The following is an 18,141-nucleotide window of genomic DNA, read 5'->3' as shown; positions in this document are numbered from 1 at the left end:
AAGGCTGAGTGTTGACAGCGGGGGGTTGGGTGATCCTAGAGTGTTTACTCACATGTCTGGCATCCAGCCTAGGAAAACTCAAGGACTAGGATTGCTGACTAGAGCATCTGTAAGTGGCCTCTCCATGTAGTTTGGGCTTCCTCACCCAAGTATACCAGCCTTAGAGTAGTAGAACTTCTTAGTGGCAGCTCAGGGCTCCAGAAGAAAGTGTCTCAGCAAACAAGGTGGAACCACATTGCCTTTCCTGACCTAGCTTCTAAAGTCATGTAGCATTGCTTTAGCTGTATTCTCTTGGTTATAGGAGAGTCAAAAATCCACTCACATTCAAGGGAAGAAAAGATAGACTCTCATATCTTGGTAGTAGGAGTGTCAAGACCACTTTTATTATTATAAAGGAGCATGTGAAATGGACGATATGGTTGTGATCATCTTTGGAAAATACAGCCTGTTATCCCTGTCCATGTATGAAATGTTGCTGTAATAGACAGCCCACCTTAAGGTATTGCCCAGCTATTGGAGTCTTTTGCTGGCTGTACCCTCTTACCCAAATGTCTCCAAGGAGCCTGTTGGTCAGAGGACTATGACCTTGTTCCTAGTTATCAATAGTTAGCTATTAATGAGAATTACATGGACTTTCTGGAGAAGATGGAATACTTAAAATTCACACAATTTACACTGAACCTTTGTCATGAAGCCACTTAGTGTGTTGGGAGAATACCTGTGTGACGTAGACATATGTATATATAGACCTATGAATATTATTTCATTACAATTCAGTTAATGTAATTGACTGAAATTTTAGAAAAGTGGGGTAAAAGGATTGTTTTTTACTTAGCAGATAGTTATATGTTTCTTCTACATCATATCATAGGAGCAAGATGTTAACTGGTTGCATTTTACTGAAAGTGAGAATATTTTTGTTTTTTGTAGATATGCAGTATGATGAGGAGGAGGATGAAATCCCCCAGATTTGTGGCAAGAGGCATGCTGGATTGTAATCAGGTAACTTTTTAGACCAAACTGAATCAACTTTAAAAAGCACTATAAGCTATACAGGAATTTCCTGCTAATTCTGATTTTGAAAATTAAATGTTCTATATGACTATGCTACATGAGAGCTGGTTTCTCATTTTATTTGTTTATTTAAATATTTAACTTTAACTTTTGAAGTATTTCCAACCTACACAAAAGTTACACAAAGAAATCATGTATGTACTTCACCCAGATTCCATAAATGTTAACCTTATATTACATTTTCTTTGTCTTTTCCTTTTTCTCTCTCTCTACATATATTTTTTTTCTGAAACATTTGGGAGTAATTTGGTTACATAAGAACATTCTTTTACATACTCATAATAGAACTCATCAAAATCAGGAAATTAATATTAATACAGTTATTTAATCTAGAAACCATATGCAAATTCTGCCAGTTGTCCTACTAATGTTGTTTATAACAAAATAAAAAAAGGTTTTTTGATCCTGGATCCAACATAAGAGCGCATAGTGGAGTTAGTTTTCATGCCTTATTTTTTTGTCTCCCATAATCTACAACAGTTTCTCACTCTTTTTCTGTTTTTCCTTATCTTGACATTTTTGAAGAATACATGCCAGTTACTTTTTAGAATGCCCCTCAGTTTGGGTTTCCTCATAATTAGATTCAGATGATTACTTTTGGAGACATTGAATTTTCTGCTCTTAGTGCATTATATCAGGAGGCACATGATGCCTATTAGGTGCTATTAATTTGATTCCTTTGTTTTCTCATTATTTTAAATGGATGAAGTTACAGTAGGTGGTAGTATTTCAACCCAAATTCCCATTCAATTGTGAGTATAATTAACTGTAATAAAAGTCAGTAAGAAGACTTACATATAGGTAAGAAGAGTAACTTTTAACTAAATAAAGTAACATCCTGCTATGGGATGTAAAATGTAAAAACTCTCCTCTCTTACCAAACTGACAGTTGCTTTGTATATAGTAACATTATGATTCCTCTTTGAGCCTTGCCATCTCCAAGATGCACATCCTCTCGGTTGACCCTCTCTCCTTTTTCAAAGAGCACATGCTTCTGACATTCTACTAGTTGTATTTGGAGGATAAGTGAACCTTTCTTGAACATTGTTTTGTTAAAAATCTATTGAGTTTTTGGGGTGTAAGTACATATCTATTTTCCCTATTAAACATGGGTATAAAAACTTCTTACTGAGATATTTTGTATTTTCTATGATGTTTGAGTATTAAATACCAACAGACATTTTATTAGGAAATGCCTATATTCTGTAGGGTATGCCTATATTCTGTAATCTCTAGGGAGAAAGAATATTTTGATCTTAGCCAAAAGAGAATTGTTTTCAATGTATGTGACAGGTTGCTCAAGGATAAAATACCCTATTTGACCAGTCATTGCATTTAACATTTGTTACAAAATAAATTATTAGATGCTTATACTTGAATTGATTATAGGTGCTTTGGCTATTGTGAGATGACATTTTGTTTTTTCACTATTTAACATCAAGTGATCTGTCCCAAGCATTGTGAATGTGATATTACTTAATATCACCAATGATTTCAGTAAGATGATTTCTTGTACAATTATCATGGTAGATAGCATAAATATGAACTATTCATAGAGTTTAGGTGTTTAAAGAATAGCATTTGAATGAAGAAGTAATACTGTTCTAATGATTTGGGGGAAAGTAACTATGGTTCAGCTTCCTGGGGGACTGAAACTTGTTCATAGTTTTGTAAAGATTTTTCATTGTAAATTGTCCATAAAAACCATTGCTATTTATCGTACAGACAGTGCCTTCTAGGTGCTTCTTACATATCGATGGCTAACCCAGATCATTGTGAGAAATTTTTCTTTCCTGTCAGCTCACAGTCTCTACTGAAGGAAATTGCCCCCACCATTCTTGAGGCCATACCTTGTACAGGGATGATTGTGTACTGTGTTCTCTACCATAGGACCTGACTTCTAATATTGGTGACCATGGTGGGTTGAATCAGGGTGGGACTTTGACCCAAAGCCAGCCAGTCTGTAGGCTGGCCAGTAACCTGTGTGGTGATCTGATGATGTCAGAATGGGAGGCTGATGATTAGTTGGGCTACACATGTTGTTTCAGAAAATTAATCTGAGGATGGGGAGTTAGTTACTAAGGAGAGGAGGCTAGAAGCTGAGTCCAGCTATGCAGCTCTTCCTGTGTGGTGGTGAGGGGAGAGATTCCTCTTGCACTTATATCTACTTGTATCTTCATTGTATATCTCCTTCCCCATCCCTGACATGAACAAGTGTCTATTCCTTGTAAACAGTACATCTACTCTTTTAGATTCTTTGTTCTTCTTTAAGGCATCATTCTGTGATTTCTCTATCTACACTACTAATTCTGATCTCTCACCCTTGCTCCATTTGTTATCATCAGTCATTTGCTGAATATTTTCACTTCAGTGACTTATTCTCATCTTACCTTTAACATATTCAAAATAGAATAATTTTAACCTAAAGTTGAAATTCTTACCCATTCCATATTTTAGTCATTGATAGGATCATCCTCATGCTCATTCAAATTAGAGTTTTTTTTTTTTTTTTTTACAAGAAATGCTGTTTAACTTTTGAGGTAATAAAAAAGTAAAATAACAATGAAATATTCTGTTTTTACATGTCATGTTGAATCAGACAACAACTTAAACAAAATCCTTTGTTCTTAGAGTATACGGAAATGAGCAATCCTCCATACTCATAACAGAAATGTTAAGTGGCACAAATCTCTGAACAGCATTTGGGCAATTTAAATATTAAACATTAATTCCAATGAATCATACATTTTTTGAAGAAAATCATTATATACATCAGCGTATAAGAGTTTGCAAAGGGTGTTTATCTCCAAGTTGTTTATGATAGAGGAAAAAAAAAGGGAGGAAACAATCTAGCAACCTATACGTTTATCAAGAGGAAATTGTTATATTATGGTACGAACATTAAAGGAAAGATAAAAGTCATTAAAATTATAGTGCAAATAATTATTTGTGGTCCTGGAAGTTGACTATGGCATATTGTCAAATTAAGAAAGCAGTTTCAAACAAGGCTTATAGCATGATTCCATTTTTGTTAAATCATGTGTATAAGTATAGAGAAAAATTTGGGAGGAGATACAAGAAATTTTAACAGAAGATCTGTCTGCAGAATAGGATTATGTGTTGCCGTAATTTTTTCATTGTCCATAATTTTTTCATTGCCTAAAGAGATTTTAAATTTAGAAAATGTGCAATGAATATACATATAGTTCATACAAAAAAAAACAGAAACAGATTTTCTCATTCTTCCATAGCTAAAGTATGGCCACAGAAATACTTTAATATTTCTTTTGTACTGGTAATATATGAAACAGAAGACTTGAATATATGGTTACAGGAAACAATGAAGCAGAGTAAAAAAAAAAAATAACAACAAAACTATTTTCTAGACACCTTTGGTATGAGAGAATCAGAATTTTAAAAGTAATTACTTAAATGTAAATAAATAACTCTTGCATCTATTTCCAAAGTGGATTTCAAACAGCACACAGTAAAAGTCAGTATAATAAAACCCTTTTTAAAAAGTAGAGAGGAGCTGAGTAATATAGAGGAAAGGCAGGAGAGAAGAAAATATCTGGGAATGGGACTGAAATAAAAATCATGCTGGAAAGCAGGCTAAGTGACGTAACTTCAATTTATCAGAAAATCAATTAGTGAACTTCTGATCAATCAAGGCTAAAAGTGAGCCTTCATGGGTTACATAGCTCTTAAAGTCTAATAAAAGGAGACGTGGAGTTCATAAACATAAACTTTTACTGTTCTGAACCCTGAGACAATATCACTACGTGTTACAACATATAACAGAGATTAGAAAACACAGTTGTTAAACAGAATGTCTGTGTTTTCTATATATGACTTTTATAATGTTGGTACCTGGTTCAAAACTTAAGGCATAATTTTATGCTGTATACGTATGAAGAGAATTAAGACTAGGCCAACTTTTTGACCTGAAATGATACAGGCTTATATCTTAAGGAATGTGGAAGTTAAGGTTTTACTATTCAAGTCACAATTTTGATAACCATCAAGCACCTGGATTATGTCAACCAATGGAAAGAACAGTAAAATATCCTATAAAGCAGGTTTGTAGGCAACATTAAAAAACTCCATCATTAATTTCAGCCATCAGAAAAACACCATTTCAGGATATAAATTGAAAGGAAATTCAACTATTTCCTAGTATTTTAAACATTAATTCAAAATGAAATTAGATATTGAGTTTGTAGTAGCAATTTTTAAACTTTGGTTTCTTTAAAAAAAAATAGATGAGAAATTAGAAAATTTCTGTTTGTAAAAATAAATTACTTTGCAATTCTTGGGTATAAGAATCTCAATTCTTGGGTATAAGAACTACTTTGGGCATATTTTCATGGAAGAAATTAAAGCTAGCAATATTATTAAAATAAAAAGTATGCAATAAATGCAAACAGTTACCACACTTCAGTTGGTTAAAAATGCAGTAAAAATATATCTAATTATACTTATTGCTATGAGCACTACATCAAAATCAGAAAAATATACCATATTATAATTAGATGGTATGCCTCTATGAAAAGAACCGAGGTTCTAAGATTCACTTATTTTTCCTCCAAAGAAAAATAAATAGCTTTGTATACAAAACCTTCGATCATAATGTTTACTAAACTAAGCAGCCATCAGCTGGGATTTGAAATTTACTGAGGACGATTCAGGCAGAGATCACTAACATCCCCCAAGCTGCTACAAACACTGGCTGGTGCATTAAGTTTTCCTCTCCTACGGCCTCTGGGCCAGGGCGATGTTGAGCGGCTTGGAGCCCAAATGCGGCCATTCATCTCAGTCATTGCTTTAGTGGCCTCCTCAGGAGAGGAGAAGCAGATCAAGCCAAACCCTTTGCTTTGCCCTTCTTCCTGCATTACCTTAACTCTGCTAATTGATCCAAATGAAGAAAATTCCCTCCGTAGCTTTTCATCATCAGTGGTCTCATCCAGGTTCTTAATATAGAGCTTTGCCCCCCGGCACCGCCGAAATCTTTCCTGTTTCAGCTGCTCAAACATTTGCTTTAACTCAGCCTGTCGCTCTTTCTTTTGTGCCCGGACTACAAAAAGCAGTTGTCCATTTATGTCCTTTCCATTCATTTCTTCAACAGCCTTTTTGGCAGCCTCATGGCTATCAAAACTCACAAAGCCAAAGCCTTTGGATTTCCCAGTGGAACCTGTCATCACCTTAACACTCAGGGTTTTTCCATATTTGCTGAAAACTTCCCTCAGTCTCTCATCATCCATGTCATCTCCTAAGTTTTTGATGTAAACATTGGTGAACTCACTGGCTTTGTTTTGGAGCTCGGCTTCCTGATCTTTGCGGCACGGCTTTTGAATCTGCCAACAAACAGCCTGCAGTCCTTAAGCAGTGCCCCATTCATCTCCTGGATGGCTCTGTCGGCGGCAATCTGGTTCTGAAAGTGCACAAACGCATAGCCCCTGGAGCCATGATCATCACTCATCACCTTGGAGGACAGGATCTTCCCAAAAGATGAAAAGTGTTCATAAAGGGTTTTGTTATCATTGGATTTGTCCAGATTCTTGATGAACACGTTCCCAATTCCAGATTTCCTTGCAAGAAGGCGTCACGCTGAGAACACATGAGACGGATGGATTTGCCTTTTATCGGGTCAAAGTTCATGGTGTCCAGGGCCTTCTGGGCATCTGCCAGCTGCAGAAAGTTCACGTAGGCATAGCCCAGAGAGCGGCGGGTGACCAGGTCCCTTCAGATGCGGATGTACAGCACGGGCCCACAGCACTGAACTTCTTGAACAGCAGGTCCTCGGTGACGTCCGCATGGAGGTCACCCACGTACAGGGAGGCCTGGCGGTACGTGGCTGCTACATGCATCTCCTGGCTCCTCACCACCACAGGCCGGTCCCTAAGGAGCTCCTGGAGTGATTTCTGCAGGAGGGTGGCCCGGGCTCATGCGTGGTGGCCTCAGAGTCAGCGCTTTGAGGCCAGGCGATGCGGTTCATTCATGCACAGCTCCCCAGGCTCGGGCAGCGCCCTCAATCAAAAGCCCCTCAGCAACCAGTCCGGCCAACCCTGGAAGGGGGCGACAGAACCTTGAAATCTCAAAGAAAGATTCCTAGGTAAAGCCGGTGCTTCCCGGCCACTTGGTGAGGAATCTTCAAGTGGCGGGCTGGCCCTCCATCTCGGCGTTCTCCGCAGCCATTCTCCGGTGGTTGGTTTCTGAATAAAAACAGGCCTCACTCAGGCCGGTTTAAAGTTACAGCCGCCGGGGAAAGAATTCCACAAGTGGCGTCTGAGGCGGCGGCCCGGGGACGCGGCGCTCGGGCGGCGGGCGCGGGGCCCCGGAGCCCCGAACCGCCTGGGAGCGGGTTGTGCAGGCACCGCCTGCCGCGCGCGCCCTGACCAACCCCGGCCGCTCTCCTCCCTGCAGACCCCGCCTAGAGTTCTTATTTTATCTTTTTTTTAATCCTTTTTTAAAATTATGTAAGTTTCAGGAATACAGCATTATAGTTCAACATCTGTATATACAACTGAGTGATCACCACCGTAGTCTAGTTACCATCCATCATCGTACAGTTGACCCCCCTTCACCCATTTCAACTACCCCGCAACTCCCTTCCCCTCTGGTAACCATTAATCTGTTTCCTATATCTGTGAGTTTGTTTTTCTGTTCTCTTGTTTGTTGGTTGGTTTGGGTTTGGGGGTTTTTTTTTTTTAGATTCCACATATGAGTGAAATCATGGTATTTGTCCTTCTCCATCTGACTTAGCATAATTATCTAAACGTCCATTCATGTTGTCATACTTATTTTTATCTTTGTGCATTTTCTTTAGTTTTATCTCCTGACACTTTTTTCAAGAAATGTTTCAAACATGTTGGATGAAATTGATATATAAAGGACATTTGTAAATTAGGGCTTTCTTATAGTTCTTAAGTTCTGTTTGACTTATTTTACCAATATGTCTCTTTCCCCCAAATTTAACTAAGTTCTACAGAGAAAGCGTTCTTAGACTTATTCCTTTTTTGGATACCACATAGTATTTTTTGTAATGATTTGTATAGAGTGGTTGGTATTTAATGATTAGTATTTATTGAATTTAATAATAATGGAAATGGGGAAATATGCTAAAAAACATCACTGAGTTGTAACTGATTATGAACTCAACTATTTTCCCAGTTCCCATTTTGACAAGAAAGGCGTGGTCAGACAACAGCTGGATGCTTTTGATGAGTTTATTCAGATGTCTGTTCAAAGAATTGTGGAAGATGCTCCACCTATAGACCTACAAGCGGAAACAGCATGCTAGTAGAGAAGTTGAAGAACCAGTAAGATGGTTATTCTAATAAAGTAACATAAATGAGAGTATTGACTTGAAATTTCAGTCCTTAACTCACCTGGCCTAACAGTTAAAAAAAAAAAAAAAGAAGAGGGTCTGTAGGTGTTTTTAGTAGTGTTCTTCTAGCATCATCAATCAGCTCCTGATTTATTCTTACTAATGGAGAGATGCATTTTTGCAAGCAATGTAAAACCCTAATCCTTATTCAGACAGTTAAGTATTTAATAGCTAGTAAGACAGAACTCAGAGATAGATGATAGACTACTAAGAGAAGCAAGCCAGAAATAGTTATATTGCTTCAGAAAAACCTCACTTTTTTCTTTCACAGTGTAAGGAATCATAAAAGAAAAAGTATGTGAAGGACTTTTTCCCTTGATTATTTGTTGCATGAAATACATTATCATAACAATAGGAGATATAATAAAGGAAAACCATCAATCATATTAGCTGTTTTAATTTTTCTAAGTTCATCGTAGTCTTTGTTTTCACATATGCATTTTTTTTTAACATTGTTAAAAATCATAGCAAGGCTATAATTTTATTTAATTAATTAACTTATTTTTTATGTAAATTTATTTATTTATTTATTTTTGGCTGCATTGGGTCTTTGTTGCTGCGTGGGGGCTTTCTCTAGTTGCAGTCAGCAGGGGCTGCTCTTCGTTATGGTGCACGGGCTTCTCATTCAGGTGGCTTCTCTTGTTGCAGAGCACAGGCTCTAGGCATGCGGGCTTCCGTAGTTGTGGCACGTGGGCTCAGTAGTTGTGGCTCACGGGCTCTAGAGCACAGGCTCAGTAGTTGCGGCACATGGGCTTAGTTGCTCTGCAGCATGTGAGATCTTCCCGGACCAGGGATCAAACCCATGTCCCCTGCATTGGCAGGCGGATTCTTAAGCACTGCACCAACAGGGAAGTCCTAAGGCTATAATTTTAGAATCTAGTTTTACATGAATGATAATGACTGACCCCAGATTTTGAGTAGAGAAGCAGCATGATGGGCCTTAAGGGACAGGGAAAACTGAAAAACAAGGGGAAGTAGGGAGAGCCCCAGAAATAGACAGAAAGAGAGAATATTACTTCTGGCCAGTTCAGTCCCTCTTTTCTGTAGCTTATCTTGTAAGGGCTGATGTATTATTCTCATTTTGGCTGGAGGTGCTGCACAGACTTTTGCTGTTAAGAACAAAAATAATTGGCACTTCTGGCACTGTGTTGGAAAATGGGCATAAAATGCCTTTTTTATACTTAGAGCATTTTCTCTTCATGGTCTTTGCAAAACAAGAGAGACAACAATATTATAATGTAGCATTTTCAAAGTGCCAGTGTCATAAGTACTTATGGAGGAAGAGATCTCTCAAGCTGGGCTGTCAGAGCCTAGAGGAAGAGATGGGATGGACTTTAACTAACTCTGAAGGGCAGGGTAGGACTTGTCTTAGTAGAGAAAAGGTACTTAATCATTTCAGCAAAAAAATACTTGGTATATCAATATTTGGCTTGGGGATAGATTTTAGGGACCGTAACAGTCAGTATATGATTTTTGATTTGATTTGTTTTTGATGGGTATTAGTGGAAGATAAGATGAAACCAGATTGTCACAGCCTTTGGATGTCATTGGATGTCAAGGGGAATTGTGGAAGGATTGTCAGAGAATGTGCATGAAGCATTATTTTAGAAAGGTTACTTTGGAGATCATGTTTACTTGGCGTGGAGAGAGGCTGGAGTCAGATTAAAATCTTGGTATAGCTTGGGTTTCAGATAATAATGTCCTAGACTAGGGTGATAGTAGAAATGAGTAGTTGGATGGCTGGCTTCCCTTTGACTCATTATCACCATCAGTTCTCTATGCTTTTTTCTACTCCAGTTTGGGAAGCTTGGGTGTCAACAATTTACCTTTAATGGTCTGCTTACTCACATCTTCTCCTCTGAGAATTGATCTAGAGAGAAATACACTATCCATTTATTACTGGAAAGTTTTCATGGGTCTTGTTTTATTGGGCAACAAATAGATACGTTATTGAAAACTTTTTTTTTTCCTGCTAAGGGCTGAGCTATAGTCAGCCAGGGCTAGAAGTATTCAGTCCTTTATGTAGAGTAGTAATTAGGATTTTCTGTATGTTTAATTGAAGAGTTAGGTTTACTTTTTCTATGTTCTATTGATGAGATTAGAGTATAGTTCTAATTGTCCAAATTTATCTTTTCTTTTTTTTCTGGGAACTGTACTTCTGACCTGAATGAAGGAGAGGGCACATGAAACGGCTGTGTAGATCATTAGTGCAAATCCATTTTAATTGTTTCATATAAATTCAGAGCATATGATACGTGTCTAGTCTTTACTTACTTGTGATATATTAACTTTTTTTGTCTTACACCTTAAGAAAGTGATGAAGTATAAAACTTAATGTATAGGGAACATGGCTGTTGACTTTGGAGAGTACCCATATTAAAGTGGATTGATTTAGTCGGTTTATAGAATTTCTTCTACTGAAAATGTTAATGGTGGTTTAAATGGAATCATCAAAACTTTTATAGAAAAAAATTATTTACCCTTTTCATGTTTTTTGGTTTCATTTTAGCCAAGATATTTGCTGAAGTTTGAACAACTTTGCCTCTCCAAGCCCATAAGAGACTGTGCTGCTTCACCAGTGTTGCCACGTGAAGCCAGATTAAGAAATCTCACGTAAGAAAGAGTTATTCCAGCGGCTGATATTGAAATACAGTTTAGAAAATGCAATTTTAACCAGTTGAAAGTTTTAACAATTACCTTACTATTAACTTGTGATCTGCTTTTATTTTCTGCTCCACTTTATAACAGCAACAGTCATTAAAGAAGGTGAAGAACAACTTCAGATGCAGCATCAGAAAACTTTTATTGGTAAAGTTCCAGTTATGTTGCATTCAATTTACTGTCTACTAAATGGCTTAGCAGATCATGATCTTTGTGAGTTAAATGGATGCCTCTTGGATCCTGATGGCTACTTCATTATTAATGGCTCAGAAAAGGTATAGTAGCGTTATTTTATTTTATTTTTATAAATTTATTTTATTTTTATTTGTTTATTATTTTTGGCTGTGTTGGGTCTTCATTGCTGTGCACAGGCTTTCTCTAGTTGCGGCGAGCGGGGGCTACTCTTCGTTGCAGTGCATGGGCTTCTCACTGCGGTGGCTTCTCTTGTGGAGCACGGGCTCTGGAGCGCGCAGGCTTCAGTAGATGTGGCGTGTAGGCTCAGTAGTTGTGGCTCGTGGGCTCTAGAGCGCAGGGTCAGTAGTTGTGGCACACAGGCTTAGTTGCTCCACGGCATGTGGGATCTTCCCGGACCAGGGCTCGATACCATGTCCCCTGCATTGGCAGGTGGATTCTTAACCACTGCACCACCAGGAAAGCCCTAGTAGCATTATTTTTTAAAAATTACACAATTATCATTACAATTTAAATTATGAAAGTTGAAATTAAAAAGTAAGCTTTTCTACAGAATAATCTGAAAGTGGTAGTTGAATTATTTAGGGGGGTGACAGCTGAATTTATATAAACCAAAGTTTTATTTAGCTGTATATAATAAGCACTAGAAATTTGGTCAGTTGTTTGAACTTGTATGTTTTTATGGAGCACTTTTGCAAAATGGAGTTTGTAAAGTTCAAGAATTGATGTTTCAGTGAGCCTGTATGATGAGATTAAATTAAGATGCAGATTTCACTCTTCTTTCTACTTCAAGGACCTTGTGGGTTTTATGGCTGTAACTTTTATTGTCCATATAGGTTCTGATTGCTCAAGAGAAAATGGCAACAAACACAGTCTATGTGTTTGCCAAAAAGGATTCTAAATATGCCTACACAGGAGAGTGTAGATCATGTCTGGAGAATTCTTCTCGACCCACCAGTACTATCTGGGTTAGCATGCTGGCAAGAGGAGGACAGGTATGGACTGTTATATGCTATTTGGGTTTATTCCTTTTGGTCTAGTTTTGTAAGTTACCAGACTGCATGTTTAGTCAAAAAGTTTTTATGGAGCATATTATCAGTGTTATATGCTAGGCATTTTATTATTTACTTACTCCTGTGTAATAAGTCACTCCAGTAGCAACATTTATCATCTCACAGTTTCTGGATGTGGCTTAGTTGGGTCCTTTAGCTAAGCGTCTCTCACAAGGCTTCAGTCAAGTTATTTGTCTGGGCTGCAGTCATCATCTTAAGGCTCGTTTGCCTGGTTGTTGGCAGGAATCAGTTCCTTGCCGCTTGGCTCCCCTCCATACAGCAACTGATAACATGGCAGCTCACTTTGGCAGAGAGAGTAATTAAGAAAATTTGTAGAGCATAAGGGCAGGATGGAAGTCACCTTTTTTTTTTTTTTTTTTGGCTGCGCCTCGAGGCTTGCAGGATCTTAGTTCCCCAACCAAGGATTGAACCCAGACCCTGGCAGTGAAAGCGCCGAGTCCTAACCACTGGATTGCCAGGGAATTCCTGGAAATCACCATCTTTTTATACCTTGGTCTTGGAAGCAACATCCTATAATTTTTGCCAAGTTCTATTTATTAGATGCAAGTCAGCACATCCAGTCCATACTCAAGGGAGGGGATTATACAAGGCAGTAATAGTAGGCAGGGATCATCGGGCACTATCTTAGTAGCTGCCTACCCTAGGCATGTTGCTTATAGTAATGTAATATAATAACAGCTAGCATTTCTTGAATATTTGCTATGTGCCAATTATGTTACTCAGTTTGCTTGATTTAATCTTTACAACTATATTGGGAATTTGTTGTAATCAACTCTTATTTAATTTCATGTAAATTTTTTATTAAATTTTTTTGAATAAAGCATATGTGCACATTAAAATAGTTCAAAAAATTACAAAAAAGGTTACACTATAAAAAGTAGTCTTCGGGGCTTCCCTGGTGGCTCAGTGGTTGAGAATCTGCCTGCCAATGCAGGGGACACGGGTTCGAGCCCTGGTCTGGGAAGATCCCACATGCCGCGGAGCAACTAGGCCCGTGAGCCACAATTACTGAGCCTGCGCGTCTGGAGCGTGTGCTCTGCAACAAGAGAGGCCGCGATAGTGAGAGGCCCGCGCACCGCGATGAAGAGTGGCCCCCACTTGCCGCAACTAGAGAAAAGCCCTCGCACAGAAACGAAGACCCAACACAGCCATAAATAAATGAATGAATGAATGAATGAATGAATGAATAAATAAATAAATAAATAAGTAGTCTTCCTTTGATCCCCAGATTTCTTCCCTAGCGGTAGCTGTTTGGTTGTTTATTTATGGCTGCATTGGGTCTTCGTTGCTGCATGTGGGGTTTCTCTAGTTGCGGTGAGCGGGGGCTACTCTTGGTTGCAGTGCGTGGGCTTCTCATTGCTGTGGCTTCTCTTGTTTCAGAGCCCAGGCTTCTAGGTGCTCGGGCTTCAGTAGTTGTGGCTCGCGGGCTCTAGAGCGCAGGTTCAGTAGCTGTGGCGCATGGACTTAGTTGCTTCACAGCATGTGGGATCTTCCCAGACCAGGGCTTGAACCCGTGTCCCCTGCATTGGCAGGCAGATTCTTAACCACTGCGCCACCAAGGAAGTCCCGTGGTAGCTGTTTTTGATAATTTCTCATGAATCCATCCATAAATAGTCTTAACACAAAATTATAAATGGGAGCATAACATATGCCTGTTTGAAGATTGCTGGTATCCTTTAAAAATATATTTAGATCAGCAATTGATCATTGCTTTTGAGCTGTGATATTCCATGTGTAGATGTAGCATAATTTATTGAACCATTTCTCTTTTGATGGACATTTAGGTTTCCAGTCTTGTGCTCTTACAAACAGTTCTGCAGAGTCTAATATCACTTTTATAAGTTTTATAAAGAAGGAGTCTTGAACATTAGAGACATGCAAGTGCCTGAAGTTAAAATCCCATGTAGAATAGGTGTTTTAAAGAATTAAAATGGTTTTTACTTGTGAATGGGGGTAGAACGGGGCCCAAGCACAAGTGTTTGGAAAAGATCCCCAGGTGACTGATGTGCATTCTTTGTTGATAAGCATTGGCCTGGATTATGGAGGGCAAAGTAAGAACACAGTATGTTAGAGAGATTATCATGGCAGCTATGGGCAAAATGAATTAATTAGCGACAGAGAAAGGAAAATCATCCAGATATAGTGATAAGTTTGATATAATATGAGAATGAGTCAATTAAGATTGTATGGTTCTTACTCTGAGGTCCTAGATAAAATAGAGAACTTTTAAGAATTGGGTTTTAGAGAGAACCTAGTGAGTTCATTTTTAGACAAAAGATTTTGGGTGGTGCATGATGTAGGCATTCTGCTTTAATGTTTTGCTTATTCAGAAAAATTTTTTTGATGAAACAAATAATAGACTGAATGGAATAATTGGTATCTAAGTTGAAAGAATGAAATGGCCATTGGAGACGTGAGGGTTGAGGGTACAGGAAAAAGATCAAGATGAAGATTTGCGTATCCTTTATGTAAAGTTGTTACTGAACATCCGTAAGATGGGATAAGGTTTCTAAGGAAGGAGGCCTGAAGTAGGAGGAGGAAGACAACAGAAACTGTTATTAGATGGACCATGATAATGTAGGGTTATGAGGCCAAGAGAAGATAGAATTTGATATTGAAGGAAAGAAATTTGATTAAAACTGAGAAACCAGGTGTGTAATGCAGTGTAAGTTAGTAGCTTTTATTTCATTTCTGTCTGTGTTGCAATTAAAGGGGGAAAAATTGGAAAAGAGAAGCTTATATGAGAGAGGCTGTTTGTTAATTTTGCAACATTGTTCGTATGTGGCGATACCTCACAGACCAACTAAGAGTTAATATTTATTTTTCATTTTGTGCTTAGCTTTTCCCACATTTGTGTATCCATATTCTCTCTTATTTTGCCCTCATTTATTTCTTTGTTCCAAAGTTTTTAATTTTTTTGGTTGCGGGAAAGGACTTGGGGGTCTGTGTTTTGCAGCCAAAGGTCATTTCCAAATACAGTCTTGGGGAATTCTAGAGGATCTTGGCAGACAGAGAGAGTAGATAATGCAAGTTCTCTCAGGTCCAAATGACCAGCCTGTCCATCAAATGAGTAAACCTGTTCCATTGGTTTGAAAAGCAGCCATAGGACGTTCCTTAAAATATGAGAGACATGCTTCTTTTGAGATACATATAATGAACATGTATATAAAATGGTTCTTATGATGTTTATATATGGCTACGATCTCTGTGTCCTCATATTCTAATGATTTTTTTTCCCCTAGGGTGCAAAAAGAGTGCTATTGGTCAGCACATTGTGGCAACCCTACCATATATTAACCCAGACATTTTCATCATTAATTTTTTTAGAGCATTAGATTTTGTGTCTGACAGAGATATTTCAGAGCATATTCATGATTTTGAAGATCCAGAGATGATGGAAATGGTATTGCGCAAGCAAAATGTATTCATAGTATTTTTCATGAGATTTAAAGTTACTGACTGTTGCTAATCCTAAAACACAGTACAAAGCTGCTCTGAAGATCAATTTAGCTGTTGCAAACCCCATGCTGTTTACTGTGTAGTGCAATCCTTCAGCCCTGCCTTACCTTCTCTCCTGACAATTCTCTGTAAAATAGACATGAAACCTAGAGGCAGCCAGAGTTCATTGACATCAACAAGAAGAAACAGTAGTAAGGAAAACCATACTAGTCTGGTGCTATTTAGTATAAAGGGAAAAAGAGTAGTTGATACCTTTTTTTTTTTTAAACCTTTTACTTTGAAATCATTTCTAATTTATAGAAAAGTTGCAAATAACTCTCCTATACTCTGCACCCAGAATCACCAGTTGTTACCTTTGCCTCATTTACTTTAGGATTCTATTATCTATATATACGTTTTATTTTTTTCTGGACCGCTTGAGAGTAAATTTCAGGCATTCATGCCCCTTTACTCCTAAATACTTCAGTGTATATTTCCTAAGAACCAGGACATTCACTTACACAACTGTAGTATAATTATCCAAATCAGGACATTTAACTTTGGTACAACACTATTAGCTTCACGATCTTATTCAGGTTTTTGCCAGTTGTGCTGATCATGTCCTTAATGGCATTTTTTTTTTCCGGTTCAGAAATCTAGTCCAGGATCATGTATTGCATGTTGTTTTTATGCCTCTTTAGTCTCTTTTTATCTTCCCTTGTCTTTATTTATTTATTTATTTTTGGCTGCTTTGGGTCTTTGTTTCTGCGTGCGGGCTTTCTCTAGTTACAGCGAGCGGGGGCTACTCTTCGTTACAGTGCATGGGCTTCTCATTGCAGTGGCTTCTCTTGTTGCGGAGCACGGGCTCTAGGGGCATGAGCTTCAGTAGTTGTGGCATGCAGCCTCAGTAGTTGTGGCTCACGGGCTCTAGAGTGCAGGCTCAGTAGTTGTGGTGCACGGGCTTAGTTGCTCCGTGGCATGTGGAATCTTCCTGGACCAGGGCTCAAACCCGTGTCCCCTGCATTGGCAGGCAGATTCTTAACCACTGTGCCACCAGGTAAGTCCCTATCTTCCCTTGTCTTTATCCTCAGTGTTTCAAAACACTGAAATTTTTGAAAAGGATAGGCCATTTATTTTGTAGAATATCCTCAATTTGGGCTTTTCCAATATTTCCTCATGATTAGATTCAATTTACGCATTTTTTGGCAGGACACATACAGAGATCATATTGTGTGCTTCCCAGGGCATCACATCAGGAGTCACAGGATGTCATTTTGTCCCATTATTGGTAAGATTAACTTCACAGTGGCATCTGTTAGATTCGTCCACTGTAAAGTTACTATTTTTGTGGAAAGGTTTGTTGAGTCTAGATAAATATGCATTTCCTTATCAATTTTTTCCATTGATGATCCTTGTCTCAGGAGTAATTGATATTCTTAAATTTGTCCTGAATTGTCCAGAGTCTTTAAGACTACAGAGAAGTAAGGTAAAATATAGACCAAACACTGGTCACAGAGTTAGAAAGTGGAGTATATTTTAGTTATTAGAGTATTTATTGATATGGTTACATGACCCAAATGGATTATTTAAATCCAACAGAGAATGAAACAAACAAATAAAAATTCCCCACCCTTGTGGAACTAACATCCTAGTGGTTGGAGATAGACCATAAACAAAACATTTATGTGGTATGTTAGAACTATATGTCATGTATTTGCCATCCCTGCTCTAAGGGTCAGTTAAGTTACAGGGGTGAATAAGATTATCCAGGGCAGGATGGAGAAAGGAGGGATGGGGACAATTGAACACTGAGTGGATTATATGTAAAAATATGACTTTGCTTCATCCTAGTATTTGCCAAAAACATTATAGTGTGAGTAACAGAAATGCCCAAACTTTAAAGATTTACTATTGTTTTCTAGGTATTAAACTGCCTGACTTTTGCATCTACTCTTTCTCACCTGTGTTGTTTAAATCCTTCCATTGGTAGAGATGGCAAGCTAGCAAAACCAAGACAGTTACGTAATACGTTGTGGGGAATGGTGTGTCCTGCTGAGACTCCAGAGGTAATGCATTAGAATTTATGTTCAGGATAAAAAGTGTGACAGTAATTATGTAGGGTATAATTATTTTTAGAAGCAAGTTTTTGTTGTGTAGTTTAGAACTAAGATATTATTTATAATTTTGTTCTTAGGAAGTAAGAGTACATCCTGAGATCAAATTGAAGGAAAAATATTTTTGGAAAAGAATTTCGATAGGCATGTTAAATCAGTATGAGTAATATGTACTTTATTTATTCCAAGGGCCATGCTCTAG

At 38.0% G+C, this 18,141-nt stretch overlaps 1 protein-coding gene and 1 pseudogene across 4 annotated transcripts in view; one reads left to right on the top strand and one right to left on the bottom strand.

The window, feature by feature from the left end:
- LOC137764148 (RE1-silencing transcription factor-like) overlaps positions 1–18,141 on the top strand; it is a 190,924-nt gene that overhangs the window by 12,677 nt on the left and 160,106 nt on the right. For 2 of the 4 annotated variants that reach the window (XM_068542880.1, XM_068542882.1), the window contains 5 exons: positions 931–1,002; positions 8,245–8,393; positions 10,971–11,074; positions 11,210–11,397; positions 12,151–12,309. In XM_068542880.1, coding sequence (XP_068398981.1) covers positions 11,245–11,397; positions 12,151–12,309 — 312 coding nt within the window. In that variant the 5' untranslated portion in view covers positions 931–1,002; positions 8,245–8,393; positions 10,971–11,074; positions 11,210–11,244. The remainder of the gene's footprint in view (positions 1–930; positions 1,003–8,244; positions 8,394–10,970; positions 11,075–11,209; positions 11,398–12,150; positions 12,310–18,141) is intronic. The other 2 variants (XM_068542881.1, XM_068542883.1) reach the window with 1 other exon arrangement.
- On the bottom strand, positions 5,827–6,941 carry LOC137763737 (polyadenylate-binding protein 4-like; annotated as a pseudogene).

This window comes from Eschrichtius robustus, chromosome 4, assembly GCF_028021215.1.
Source record: "Eschrichtius robustus isolate mEscRob2 chromosome 4, mEscRob2.pri, whole genome shotgun sequence".
NCBI classification, from domain to species: domain Eukaryota; kingdom Metazoa; phylum Chordata; class Mammalia; order Artiodactyla; family Eschrichtiidae; genus Eschrichtius; species Eschrichtius robustus.
This window is presented reverse-complemented; position numbering and strand designations above follow the sequence as displayed.